This window comes from Toxotes jaculatrix, chromosome 1 (genome assembly GCF_017976425.1).
Source record: "Toxotes jaculatrix isolate fToxJac2 chromosome 1, fToxJac2.pri, whole genome shotgun sequence".
In the NCBI taxonomy this organism is placed as follows: Eukaryota; Metazoa; Chordata; class Actinopteri; family Toxotidae; genus Toxotes; species Toxotes jaculatrix.
In genome coordinates, this window is record NC_054394.1 from 31,496,874 (window position 1) to 31,510,854 (window position 13,981).

The 13,981-nt window shown below is 48.3% G+C and overlaps 1 protein-coding gene across 1 annotated transcript in view; it reads right to left on the reverse strand.

Annotated features, from left to right (window-relative positions):
* LOC121185637 (serine/threonine-protein kinase BRSK2-like) overlaps window positions 1-13,981 on the reverse strand; it is a 77,652-nt gene that overhangs the window by 2,194 nt on the left and 61,477 nt on the right. Inside the window, exons 9-18 of the mRNA XM_041043953.1 lie at window positions 13,288-13,319; window positions 12,745-12,909; window positions 12,388-12,485; window positions 12,070-12,220; window positions 7,395-7,455; window positions 4,855-5,062; window positions 4,174-4,222; window positions 3,718-3,841; window positions 2,899-3,079; window positions 2,480-2,629 (exon numbers count right to left, since the gene is read on the reverse strand). Coding sequence (XP_040899887.1) covers window positions 2,480-2,629; window positions 2,899-3,079; window positions 3,718-3,841; window positions 4,174-4,222; window positions 4,855-5,062; window positions 7,395-7,455; window positions 12,070-12,220; window positions 12,388-12,485; window positions 12,745-12,909; window positions 13,288-13,319 — 1,219 coding nt within the window. The remainder of the gene's footprint in view (window positions 1-2,479; window positions 2,630-2,898; window positions 3,080-3,717; window positions 3,842-4,173; window positions 4,223-4,854; window positions 5,063-7,394; window positions 7,456-12,069; window positions 12,221-12,387; window positions 12,486-12,744; window positions 12,910-13,287; window positions 13,320-13,981) is intronic.

A 13,981-nucleotide genomic window follows, 5' to 3' on the forward strand; every position in this document is an offset into this window, starting at 1 on the left:
ACAGCAGCAGCACACTGACCGACACACTGACCGACACACTGACCGACACACTGACCGACACACTGACCAACACACTGCACCTCTGCTCACTTCAAGGACACTTCAAGACTTTTGAATGTTCAGCTCATTTTCCAGTTTCCTTCCTGTTTTTTTTTCTGTTCTCTGCTAACATACGACTTCCTCTATGTTCCAGTCGTCAGGTCGAAGACACCGCTCCACTGAGGGGAAACTACAGTCCACTGAACTGTCTTCAAAGATTCATGCACAGTAACTTATGTTTAACAGTTCTGGGTCACGCGTCTGTACGGTGACTGATGTAGAAACCAGGTCACGTTAGCAGCTGCTTCATCAGCTGATCACAGATGTGAACTGAATCCAAACATCTGGACTAACGCGGGTCCAGAATCAGCTGATGGTGTCAGTGCTCGTCGATCAGTCGGCTCATTAACCAGCTGGATTTACGCTGCTGATTGAGCTGCTCGGTTAATGAGACTCTGGAAAACAGGCTGAACATTGACTGTGGCACACACACGCGCACACACACACACGCACGCGCGCACACACACACACAGGGTCATGTGTCTGCAGAGCTGTTAGGTTTTAGTCAGTCTGACCAAACACATGCAGAGTCTCTGGTTTTGCAGAGAGATCAACAAACAGCCACAGGTTGTGTTTGTTTGTTTGTTTGTTTGTTTGTTTGCTCCTGAGCGTCTCAGTGCGACACACAGCACAGAACATGCTTCCTTCACTTCAGTACATGAGTCCCACAGCTGTGTGTGAATGGCAGCTGATCCAGAACCATGGACACACACAGAGTCTGAACCCGACCCCGTGAACGTCCGGCTCGGTGCAGGCCGGTTCGACCAGTCTGTGGGACGGTTCGTGTGCACGGTTCTGGATCGGCTTGTCATTCAGCATGCGAGTCGCTCGGATCGTCAGAGTGAAGCTGTGGATGAAGCAGGGTGGCGTGGAGAGGCAGGCCAGAGGCAGAGAGAGGTGGACACATGGACAGAGTGACAGACAGAGGGGGGGTGGAGATGTGGGTTACTGGCACATCTATATGGTGGAGGTGACTGAGGCTGTGCATACAGTGCCTGATAACAGTTCCCATCTGTGGCAGTGACTGGCCAGACTGGTGTTACTGGTTCATTGTGTTCAGGTGATGGTTCGGATTTTTGGACTCTGGTTTGCAAAAGTGAAATAAACCAACTGGAACATGAACGAGTGACGGACCCAGCGTTCATGAGAACAACATCCCCTGTGGTTGTTTCACAATAAAGGTCAACAACTGCCTTCACATTAAAAACACTTTATTGTGAAACAACCACAGGAAGTGTTGTGTTAGTAGCAACAGGACTTTACACATTATCTTTAACTCGCTGCAGCAAAAGAGTGAAGCAGAAACTGCTGAACAGAATTCACTGTCTCCATCAGTCAGTCGGGTTTTTACTGTTTTTGGATTTTTTACTTTTTATACTGTAAAAAATTAATGTAACCTTCTTCTTTCTGCACTTTATCCCGTTTTCTTTTGAGCCGTATAACAAGTAAGTTTCCTCTGTGGGATAAATAAGGTCATGTCACCATCTGCCACTTTTTTTTTTAAATAAATAAGACTTTAGAGTTTGACAGAAAAACATTCAGTACATTTGCTGCTGCATCTGTTGTTTTACAACCACTGTCCCTCTGAGAGACCAGAGACCAGGACCTCTTCTCACCCAGTAACACGTCTGCATCCTAAAGGCAGCTCTGTGTGTGTGTGTGGGGGGGGGTTGTAGTTCCTCTGCTTCACCACCAGAGGGGACCATTATCAAGTAAATAACCACATACAACAGCAGGAGCACTACAGTGTCACACTAACAAACCAAACTAACGAGGACAGCTGGAGAACACACAGTCACGCTTTCTTTTCTCCCATGTTTCTGGATCCATCCATTCATGTTCAGGCAGCCCCGGAATTCTCCGTCACACCAAAGATCTGTGGGAAAGTTTCTGTCCTCTGACGGGACGAGACTGTGGCGCTACACCCTGAAAATTACAAATGGACTCTGACACCTGGACACCTTCCTCCCTCCCTCACACAGACGTCTGCATGTCCTAATGCACGAGCTAATCCACATGTGTACAGATGTGTGATGGTCCTTTAGTGTTTTCTGCTGAGTCAGACGCTGGGTGAGGCCGAGCTGCTGCTGCAGAGGTGGAGGAGGAAGAGGAGGATGAGCGATGTGTCAGCCCTGTGAACGAGCAGCTAGAGCTCCGTGAGTAACGCTATACCGTGTACTCTGTGTGTGTGTGTGTGTGTGTGCACGCCATGGTATGTGGCAGGGACATGCACGTGGAGATGCCGTGTGCTAAAAGCAGTGTGCCGAGCCGAGCTGTGCCGGGCGGGTCCGAGCCAAGGTGGGCCGCGGGTGTAGCTGTGCTGTGAGGAGAGCCAGGATGCCGGGAGGGAGGGAGGCTGTGAGGAGAGGAGGAGAAGGAGGAGGAGGGGTGGGGGTATAGGCGTGGTTGAGGGCGGGTGGCGAGGGGCTGCACTTACCAGAGATCTGGGGCTGGATGCCGGGCTGGTCGTTGGAGCTGAGCAGCTGAGCCTGGATCGTCTCCACCACACGTTTGAAACGTCGGCTGGGACCTGATGAGAGCGGAGCTTCGTTATTCTTCGTTTATTACTTTTCCTCTTATGAAATATTAAATAGGAAACGTTCATTTGATCTAATTGAGCCTCAGTCACTTATTTAACTGGGGGAAAGTTTGTTTGATGAACTGACATCAAATCTCATTAAATCTTTGTGTTTTTCTGTAAACAAATGTTAAATAAATGCAGTTCAGTAAAAAGTGTCGTCGTTTCCTCTGAAATCTACAAGTACATACAGGACTGCAGTACATGTACGGTGTGTTTACCTGAGAGCAGGGTGAAGGTGACGGAGTAGATGCCGTTCTCCTTGGTGGCGCTGGTGCTCTCCGTGTAGGTGATGTCCACCTGGAACTTTACAGGCTTCTGGAAAACCGTCGGACCAGCTGAGGACTTGTACTCCGCCCGGAAACTGGTCTGAGAGATGACGCTGTGGCTCAGACTGGGGATCTGAGGGGGGGTAAACAGACTCTGAGTCAGCAGCAACACGGACAAACAGCTTCTGCATCAGCTAAGATGGCAGCATGGACACATGAGGAAGGGACAACAGCAGCAGGAGACGATGAAGAAACTGCTGCACACAACACGGAAACACGGGGACAGCATGGAGACACAACACGGAGACAGAAGCTGTGACTGTGCAGCTACCTTCAGTCCTACAGATATTTCTCTGTGCCCGACAGCTGCTTTGGGAATTTGTCTGTTTCTAGCAGGGACAGTGTGAAAGTTCGTGAGACTTGAAGGTCAGAGACAGGTGTGTGTCCACAGAGAAGAAGACAACGCAGCTCAAACCAAACTGCAGCAGCTCCGTGTCACCGTCACACAGAGGAACAGCTAAAGGCTAAACTCTGCTGACCAGTCTGTTCACAGACACTGGTCCAGTCTCAGCATCTTTAGTTGGAGAGGACACATGAAACATCTGTTTTCCACAGCAGAGGACGTGTGGTGTCACCTCAGCTGCAGCGTCCTCTCCAAACCAACCTGGACACTCGGTCAGGTCTCTGCCTAAAGCCTGAGTAACACACACTTCTCTGGATGATGCAGGACAGTGAACGTGAGAGGATTCATCAGACGGTGGACAGACTCACAGAGAGGAAGGCGTGGACGATGTCGGCCTTTATGGAGCTCAGAGGTTTGTCTCTGATCACGATGAAGATCTGCTCCTCTTTCTCCAGGTTGATGAAGTTTCCGAACCACGACTTCTTAGCCAGCCTGCACGGAGGAGACGCCGAGGTTAAACTGAGGTTTTCTTATCCTGATCCTACATCTCCTAAAACTTCCTTCAACCAAATTTTCCAATATTAGAAATAAACAGAGAAATAAGTAAAACACAGTAATGTTGAACATGGAGCAGCTAAATGAACGTTCTGATTCTGTTTTTCTTTTCTTTCTTAGCCTGCTAACATGCATCACTTCAACATGCTGTAACATCAAGCTGACATTTTAAACATGGGCAACAGGAAATAATGGAAACCATAAAATCAGTCAGTTCAACACTGTTCACGTTTCACAGCCTGACTCTGGTGTGTCGCTGCGTCACTCACTCTGGAGAAGAGTCTGGGGTGAGACTGGACATGTCCTCCTGGGTTGGAACTGTGGGTGCAAACAGAGGTCAAAGGTCACAGAGCCACGCAGGTGCAGTGTGATAAATCACAGGCATCCTGTAGATACACGCCCATAAAGACATTTCTCTTTGCGCTGCATCTCCACCGTTTATTTTGGATTCAATAAAAACTTTATCAGTCAGTGTAAATGAGAACATTTGGCCTCGTTGCCTGGAAGGATTTCAGCAAACTACCAGAGAGGCAACGAGAAAACCACCTAGAATAAGCAGAAGAAAAAAAATGGTCAATTTCCCGCTTCCTGTAATGAGATAGTTATCGTGTGTTGGACACGTCCAGAGGCGTCTGCTCCTCCTGATGAAGCTGGCAGCAGGTGAACCGCAGCTAAAGACCGCCATTAGGGACACACGGAAGATTTGTATTTATTCCCCTGAGCCAGAAGAATGCAGTTAGCTGCATAAACACACTGCGCTGAATCGATTATCATACAGATCAGAACGATGATCTGAATAAATCATAAACAAGTCTTTAATCCCCCCCCACCACCTCCCCTCCCCTCCCCTCCTGCCCCACCGCCTCCCCTCCCCTCCCACCATCTCCCCTCCCCTCCCGCCTCCCCTCCCCTCCCACCCCACCGCCTCCCCTCCCCTCCTGCCCCCCTACCTTGCATTTTCCTGCGGTGGAAGCGCGGCGAGCCCAGGAAACTGTTCTTGATGGAGTTGAGGCGCGTCCTCCAGGGCATGCCGCCGATGGAGGGGCTGGGAGGGGGCGTCGGGCTGGGCGTGCCAGCCGGGCTGTCCTTGGGTGTGTGTACCGGGGTGCCTTTAGGGGTGGGGAGAGGGCTCCCTCTTGGGGAGGGGTGAGGGGTCACCTGCGTGATGGGGACAGATTTGCCATTGTGGTCAGGGTGGAGGTGGTGGCGGCGGAGGGGCGACATAGGAGGCACGGGGGAGAGAGGGATGGAGAGTTTGGGCGGGATGGTGAGGGGAGGGTGGCGTCTCACCCGGGGGCTGTTGGGGATGCAGGGAGCCAGAGGCTGACTGGGCGTGGAGGGCTCAGATTTGGGGGCTGTGTGGGTCTGGGCTGAGCTGGGGAGTGGGTTGGACCTGGTGGTCTGCAGGGGCTTCTCAGACACTTTGGGCTTGGCGGGGAGGGTCTGCGTGCGGGGATGCATGAGGGGGGACCCCATCTTTGGCTGGTAGGAGTTGGGCGTGCGGGGCCCCACCCCGTTAAGGCGGACCTCGGGGGAGTGTGTGGGGCTGCAGTTGGGGGACTGACACAGGTCTGGGGACTGGGGAGGGACGAAAAACCGACGATTGGGCTGCGATTGGTCATGCGCCGTTAGACGTGACGGGTCAGCCAATGAGAAAGCAAGGCCACAGCCGGAGGAACACCACAGCCCGATAAAGATAAAGGGACATTCCCATAAAAAAAACACACACCAGGGAAAAAAAAAAAAGGAGCAACGTGGCAGATGGGTTGAGAGGTGGAGCAGGCAGGAAGTGGTGAGAGTGCAAGAAAGAAAGAAAAACAGAACATGCGATTAGCACAGTGATTAGCCAATCAGGAGGCAGCAGTGGAGCATTCATGACGCATTAACTGTAGGGATGCACCGAGGTTAAACCTCACTGAGAAAAACTCTACACAACAGCTACACACCGACAGTGAAACCTGAGGGTTTTTCATTCAGTAATTCAGGATGAGATGATTCACATTTCTGCTGTTTCCTGTGTGTTTTCTTCACTCAGTGCAAATTCAAAATGAAGAAAGTGAGTGTGTGATGGTCACTGTGGGAACCAGTTAATCGCATTGGTGACTTCTGTCCGATACATCGGTGCATCCCTAATCACCAGCGAGTGAACCAGCTCGAAAGCTAACGGATGTAGCTTCACCCTCCACCCGGGAAAGCGGCTGCGGTGCATGCACAGTGCTGTGGGATGAATGAGCAGACCACAGGTCAGAGGTCAGACAGCGACCCGTCAGCCTGCGTGTGGGATTTACATCAGGTCATACTCTCATGTTACGTCAGTGAACAGGAAGAGTTGGGTGGACACATTGATGAGAAAAAAAAATATTAAAATGTAAACTTATCAATTACGGAGAAGGACACGATATTTTTAAAAAATCTTTATCCAGATAACGAAAACATTTCAGACACTGATGATTATCCACAGCACACGTGTGGAGAATCTTTACTGATCTGTTCACGTTTTATTCTCTCTCCCTGACTGAAATGTCCCCGACATTTTTATAAATTTGACCACAAATGGATCAGAACAAGCAGCTTTGTACAGTAATTCAAGGGCATGAAGGGCACATTATCAGGCTGAGTCTGCCCGATCACAAGCCAAAGGTTGAGAAAGAAGAAGGAGAATGTTCCAGAATGAGGCCTGATGACTTTTTAAACTAAAACCTGCCTCTTCTCAGTTCGTCTTCACACTGGCAGAACATAAAGAGCCTGAAAGAATAAAACAGCGACACTCATCATGAGCAGAGGTTTCTGTGAACGTCTGAAGAGACACGGTCTGAAGAGACACGGTCTGAAGAGACACGGTCTGTGTCCTCGCTGAGGACATGCAGGCTGATGTTCAATTCGCCTCTGCTCTGTCTCTGCAGCAGCAGTTTTCACGGCCCCTGTTCTGGTCAAACGTTCGTCACCAGATCTGATTCAGAGTCTGGAGCTGGAGCCACCGATGGATCTAATGTTCTGTGACGTACAGTAGGGCCTGCCTTAAAGTGTCCACGGTGAGGTCAAAGGTCAAACCACGACCTTGTTGAGGATGCCAACTCTCAGCTCTGTGAGCTTTTATAACATAAAATCAGTGTCGATGGAAAAACAACAGTGAGCAGCTGTCTGAGGAAGCGACTGAGCCTTTTCCCAAAATAAAACTAAACATGTGTAAAGTGTGTTTTTAAGATTTCTGTCTTCTGAGACCGTCTTAGAGCCACAGACAGAAATTTGTTGACAGTAAATAAAACATGTTGATCTGTCGTCTTCACCTGTCGCCAGGTGAACGAGTAACAGTCTCATTTAGGCTCCACTGAACGTCACACAGGCTCATGATGAAGTCGTGTATGAGCTGCTGATGACAGGGTGAAGTGAAGGATATCTGCATGTGAGCATAACAACAAACCCGCAGAGAGCCAGCCAGTGAAGTGCATTGTGGGAAACCAGTCAGTTTGTGGGAGGGACGGACACTTACCCTGGGACTGCTGAGAGGACTGGTGGACAGACCGGAGGACGCTCCGCTGATCGACCGCGATCTACACACGAACACACAAAGTGAGATTACTACACAAAAAATGACACAATGCACTGGATCACACAACACACAACACACAGTTCTACACAACGACACACACACAAGACACACGTACAGACACCAGGCCTGAGCCTGACGGCTGATCTGAGCTCAGGCTCGTTTCATTCGTTCGTCTCTCGCTCTCTGTTGCTTCTCTCAGTCCGTTTACGTCTCTGCCGTCACAGAGCTGCTGAAACGTCCTCTCAGGTGAGATCAACAGTAAGGACAGGTACCAGAGACCACAACCCGCCCGTCCTCTGCACGGACCCGTCCTCTGCAGACACATTGTGTGTGGACAGGCCTGTGCAGAGGACGGGCCCGTCCACACACAATGAAAACCACTCACGGTTCAGAGAAAGCAGACGACGACTGAAGGTTTTATAAGATCAAATCCTCATTAATGTGTATGACAGCTGCACGCACACACACGCACACACACGCGCACGCACGCACGCACGCACGCACGCACGCACGCACGCACGCACGCACACATACACACACACATCCACTGCAAAATTCATTAGCACTGTTTCTCTTCTCTTCTCTTCATGAGCTTTTCCATTTTTCATTTACGTGTCATTAACTTTTCATATCTTCCTCCTTCTCTTTCTCTGTTTTACCCCAATGTCGTCTCTTTCTGGATCACACACACACACACACACACACACACACACACACACACACACACACACACACACACACACACACACACACACAGTGTTAACTAACACTGAGGACGTGCAGAGGAAGTGCTGCCAGCTCACAACAGCGTCGGGCTAACGACGAGGAGACTCTCCACACAGTCACACACTTCACAGATGAGCCTCCATTAACAAGCAGCTCATTAACTGTGACACCCATCCAGTCCACCATCAGGACGCCGGTGCCGGCCTCGTCTCTGAAACCTGAAAATGAATTCATGGCTCCTCGCTGCTGATGTGTATTAGAGAGGGAGAACACAACAAGCCTCATTTTATGGATCTCCCCAATTAGAAGATGAGCGAGATAAAGGGCTGTTCAGTGGGAGTGGAGCCTTATTTCCATCTCCTGTTTGTGCTCCATCTGCATTCCTGCCAATTAATTTATGCTAATCTCCAACCAGGCCGCACATCCATCGACAAACTGTGCTCCCCCTGCAGAGGGTCGGCCTCACAGGGAGGCTGCACCAACGCTGAACACTACCCCTCCCCGCGCTGCGCTGGAGAAACAGACAAAGCACAAACACGTAAACACACACACACACACACACACACTCACACGCTGACAGTGGAGGCGGGCTGAGGGAAGGAGGGGGGAGCGAAAGGAGGAAGCAGGAAAGTTGACCTAAAAATTCTCTTGGCCCCTGAGGCCTGTAACGTCAGACAGGAAGTAGAAAGTGTTCTTTTTCTGATTTCATCATTTTCTTCTCCGTCTCTCACAGAAAACGCTTCGCCGTCAGTGCGACTGTTCCACGTCCAAACGACCTCGAACGTGATCGTCTGATCATCGTGTGTGAATCTGACAGGAAGCACATGTCACATGACACATCTCTGCCACACAAACGATGTTTTCTGCAGCACCAGCGAATCCAGATGAAGGTAATCAGATTACCTTTCCGAGGAGGCTGAACGGCTCACCTGTTCCTACAGAACAGAGCTGACCTCAGATCAGTGATCCTGGCACAGGTCCTGTGTTTTCCTGGAAACTGCTGCGACCTGTCACAGCGTGTTGTCTGAATTCACGTTTTTAAAATTAGGATCTTTTCCACTTTTCTTAATTATTGTTTACTTTTTGTTAGAAAACGAAAAAAAGAAAAGACAGATTTCTACAGAACGTTCACAGGTTCCTCCAAACAGAAAGAGACTTTTCAGGTGAAACAGCATGCCACGTTTAAAAGTGAAAGACAAAGACAACAACTACAGAACAGTAACAGAGAACTGAACTAATGGATGGAGAAGAAACAAAGGAACGAAATGGAGCGACTCTACAGACAAACTGAGGAAGTAAGATGACGGAGCAGACCAATACCTTTCCTCCTTGCTGCAGTTAGCGTTTGTGATATCCAAGCTTTTACTGAACACAGATTTGCTAAAAAGGGGCAGACAGAAAATCAAGAGACAGACAGAAAGGCAGTCACATAAGGGGAATCCTGATATACAGCGTGCAGCATTCAAAAAAACAAACAAACAAACAAACAAACAAACAAACAAACCAAAGCTTGTACCAGGTTTAGCACTGTAAACTGAAAACAACACAGAAACCTCACACATGCACAGGTTCAGGAATCAGAAGAGCAGAAGCAGGAGAAGCACGTTCATGGGTTCATGCTCGAGTCAGTGGGACATTCAACACACTCCCTCGCTGGAAAGAACCATTTCTGTATGTTTTCATCTCTGGAACTTGTTTAATGTCTGATGTTCGTTATCTCTGCTGAATCACTGACGAGTGAGCAGAAACCCTCAGACACATGACCAGAGACCAGCAGCTGAACAGGCGGCTCCTGCTGGGTCACCCTGACCTTCAGGCTCCAGGTCGGAGCGCAGGAATACGACCATCGGGTTGTGTTTGTGAGAAGGTCTGAGAACCAGGAGGCTCGGTGGTTCTCGGCCTCTCACCACAGGTCTGATAAAATAAAAGAAGTGTTCGTTCATGGTCTAACTCGCGTCGATAGAGAAGCTACGGAGCCATGAAACACGTTTACCACAGCGTCACAACCTCAGGGTGTAAAACCGATCCAAGGCAACAGGAATAAAAACCTGTCTGTCCTTTATCCCTGAACAATAAAGTAAAAAAAAAATCAGTTCAAAACAGTGGCTGAGGTTAGTTAAGTTAGTGGATCCACTCAGACTGTGACACGCTAACCTGTGCAAAGAGCTGAGTGTAAAACTGCCTCAGTGCAGAAGTGACGAAAGAAACCAAGCTAACGCGTTTGTTCACGGAGCTCATGAAGCCTCAGAGGAAACAAAGAGACGAGTCACAGCTGCTGCGTTAGCATGTTCCCAGCTGGTTAGCCCGTTAGCAGTTAGCTTATCAGCTACAGCGCTCCAGAGTTTCTTTTAATAATTTCTCTTGGATGTTTTAACTATAGATTTATGTTAATCGTCTGTTTTAAAGATTCCAGTCTCTTTTCTCAGAAATGTTTTTCTGTTGGTGGAAAAAACTCTGGAAATTCCAAATATCCATTTTTTAAAATCATTATTTAGTTGGTTTTTTTTGCCGTCTCTGTCTGGTTTTGCTCAGAGAAATGATGAGAATGATTCAGGCCAAAGCCTCAGAGTTAAAGCTGTTTCACCTCAGCAGTGTTTCACTTTATCGACTGGTTTATCTTTATCTTTTATCTTTTTATCTTTTCATGTTTTTTTTCTTTTTATCTTTTATTCAGTATGGACCTTAGTGATTTACATCATTATTCTTTACTTTACCATCAAATTCTTGCTTCGTGTTGTTTTGCTGTTGTGTTTTAATTGTCAAAGTGCTTTGAAAAACTTCTTTTTAAAACTTTAAATTCTAACAAATTAGTCAATTAGTGCAAAGAAGAGCCTTTAAAGGGGTTTTATATACTTATGAACCACTTTACCTCACAGCTGACCACTGTCCACCAACATAAAGAATATCTATATAATGTTTTTGAAACTCTACGGCAGCTGTTATTTTCCATGTGCTCCCTCACTTCTGTGTCACCTGCAGATCGAGGGGTTAAAACACGTACAGTGTCTCTGTCTCAGGTCCAGGCAGGGACCTTTGTCTCCTGTCACTCTTATACAAGCTTTGTACTGGCACAACTTGATTTGCATGAATTGCTAACGACCCTTTGTTGACACCCTGTTCTGATGATGCTGACGCTTCTCCTTCATTGGTCACATGCATTTCTCAGGAGTTCATGCACTGTGCAGAATGTGTCCAGGCTTCGTTCCTGGTTTGTCCCGTCACGTTATTCTCACACGTCTGAAGCCATTTTTCAGACTGTACAAGTTATAACTTTCTATTTGGTCTCAAGAGTCTCCACACAAACCCACGTAATGCACCGACACAGTTCAGGTTCACAGCTTGTGGAGCCGGGATGCTTCTCGTCCTCTCTGACTGCATGCTCCATGCACACTTTACACACACACAACACAAACCTGAGAGTCCTGTTCATGCATTTTCAGCAGCGGGTGTGATTTTTTCCACCAGGGCTAAGAGTGTGCTGTTAGCCTCGGGCACAGTGTCTGAAACAGGACTTCACGTCCGACCTGTTCGGTCTGCACAGAACATCCGGAACCAACGGAGCGAGAAAGACGTGTCATGTATTTAACTGCAGCCGAGTAAAGGAGGGAAGGTTTTCCAGCCGGGGACAGATGTCACGGTGGACGTGACAGAGCTCAGTGAGGTGAGGAGCTGAGTGAAGGACTGAGGACAAACAGGACACGTCTGATTCTGATGAAGTGCTGCTGAGCTGCGCCTCCTTCCCTCACTTTGCTCAACTGGGGTTAAATACATTATTTATCATAACTGATAACAATAATCATCAATTACACAGCAAATCTCTGACCGACCTGCACATGTCAAACCTGTTTGTCCATGCTAATGAACACACGTGCAGATTTCCATCTCTTACCTCTGACCATGGGTCGCCATGTCGATGGCTCGTCGCACCGGCACGGGCGACCCTCCCTCCGTCACGCTCAGCACCTCCATGGACTTCCTCTCCGGTCTCCGTTTGCCGTGACGGCTGAGCATGGGCGAGTCCACTCGCTTCCTGGGAGGGTCTGCTGAGCAGGTTCAGGGTGAGGACGGGGTTCAAAGGTCAAAGAAGAGACAACACAAGGAAACCAGTCAGAAAACAAACAAATCAGCAAAACAATCAGTTTCATCTGTAACGTTATGAGCTGAGGAAAAGTCAGATCGTCTGTGGGTCCGGCCGGACTTGGCCTACCGATCTCGTTTCGCGGAGGCAGGTTCTGGTCCTCGTGGCTGGGATACCTCTCCTTACGGTCCAGAAGAAGGAAGTAGATCATCTTTTCCTGGTTGTCACTGAAGAGAGAAGACAGCCAGAGAGTTCGCCATCAGCTGAGTGCCCATTGGTTAAGAGTGTGGTGGTAAGATGCTCCATCATCACAAGACATATTAAATGGAAGAATTCATCAAAGTGACAATCTCTCTGCCGTCTCACATCAGCTGCTTCATCCCCCTCCCTCTCACTCTAATCTGCTTCCTCTGTCGTTTTACCGCCTCTTCACTCCCTCCACCCTTCCTCCCCCTGCTCCTCCTCCTCCTCCTCCTCCTCACTCACTCCTCAGACAGCAGGTCTTTGGTCAGTTTGTCCTTATCTCTGAAGCAGCCCAGAGAGTGCATGCTCTCCAGGACGTCGGGGTCGATCTCTTCGGCTGAGGCCAGCATCCTGATGGCCACCTTCCTGGGGACCGGCTGCTCGGGCTCAGGCTCGTTCTTTCCGGCTCTGCAACACAAGCCAGGCGACCGACTGTGAGAAACTGACAGCACATTTAATAAAAGACTAAATGTTTGCTGATGTTTTGGTCGAATCCTGAGTCTAATTCCAAGTCATTAACAGAATTTTTGAAACCCAGAAATAGTAAATCCATTAGAGATCAGAGGTCCATTAGGAACGGAGGCCGGTCCTGATGTTTGATCTGCTCTCACCCTCAGGACTAATGGACCTGCTTCTTCTCTGAGAGGTTTCCATCACAGATTTCAAAAACTGGCTTTGATGAGTGTAGTATGATTATTACCCTGCACTACCTGCTGCTGCTGTTAATGTGGACATGTGGTCTCACACAGACACTCAACATGCACTGAAACAGGTGGGTATACTCACAGGTACCACGTGTGCTTCTGGATCTGCTCTAACTGTAAGAGAGAAAAAAGAAAAAAGAAAATCAATGATTCTTATTCATAAACGAAACGAACAGGATGGGGAAGGTATTTAATGCATTTCTGCATGAGACAGGGAGCCGGGCCAGGACGGGATGTTTTCAGGATCATTAAGACTCCACAAGAACTAATTACATGTTTTTGTTCAAGCAGCATCTGGAAGTTGTTTCATTACCTGGTGTGACCCTGGTCTGTAAATTACAACCACAGCAGTTTGGATTTTTGAATGATTAGTATTATTATTATCTGCAGAACTTATAACCAAAATAGAGACATCCACCACCGTTAGGTCTTTTACTCCCTGTCGAGCCTGTCAGCCACAGATTCTTTAAGTTAAGCTGGACTCACTGACGATGCACAGTTAAAACAAAGCATCAAAACCGAGGCAGCAGAATCAGAGATATCATCCTTTTTACTCCAAACATTACCCACAATGCACGCCTGGAACAGAAAAAATCAGTGCACGTCCCCTTCAAAGATAAATTTAAGCTTCATTTAGCTTCTATAATTTTGTCTGGCCGAGCACGCTGGGGCAGAAAAGAGCCTGTGAAACATTAGTTTTCTCATTTATTCACTCTGTTACTGTCTTTGATCACATGTGCTGATTAATCTGCAGATGATTTCCACCACAAGCCTGC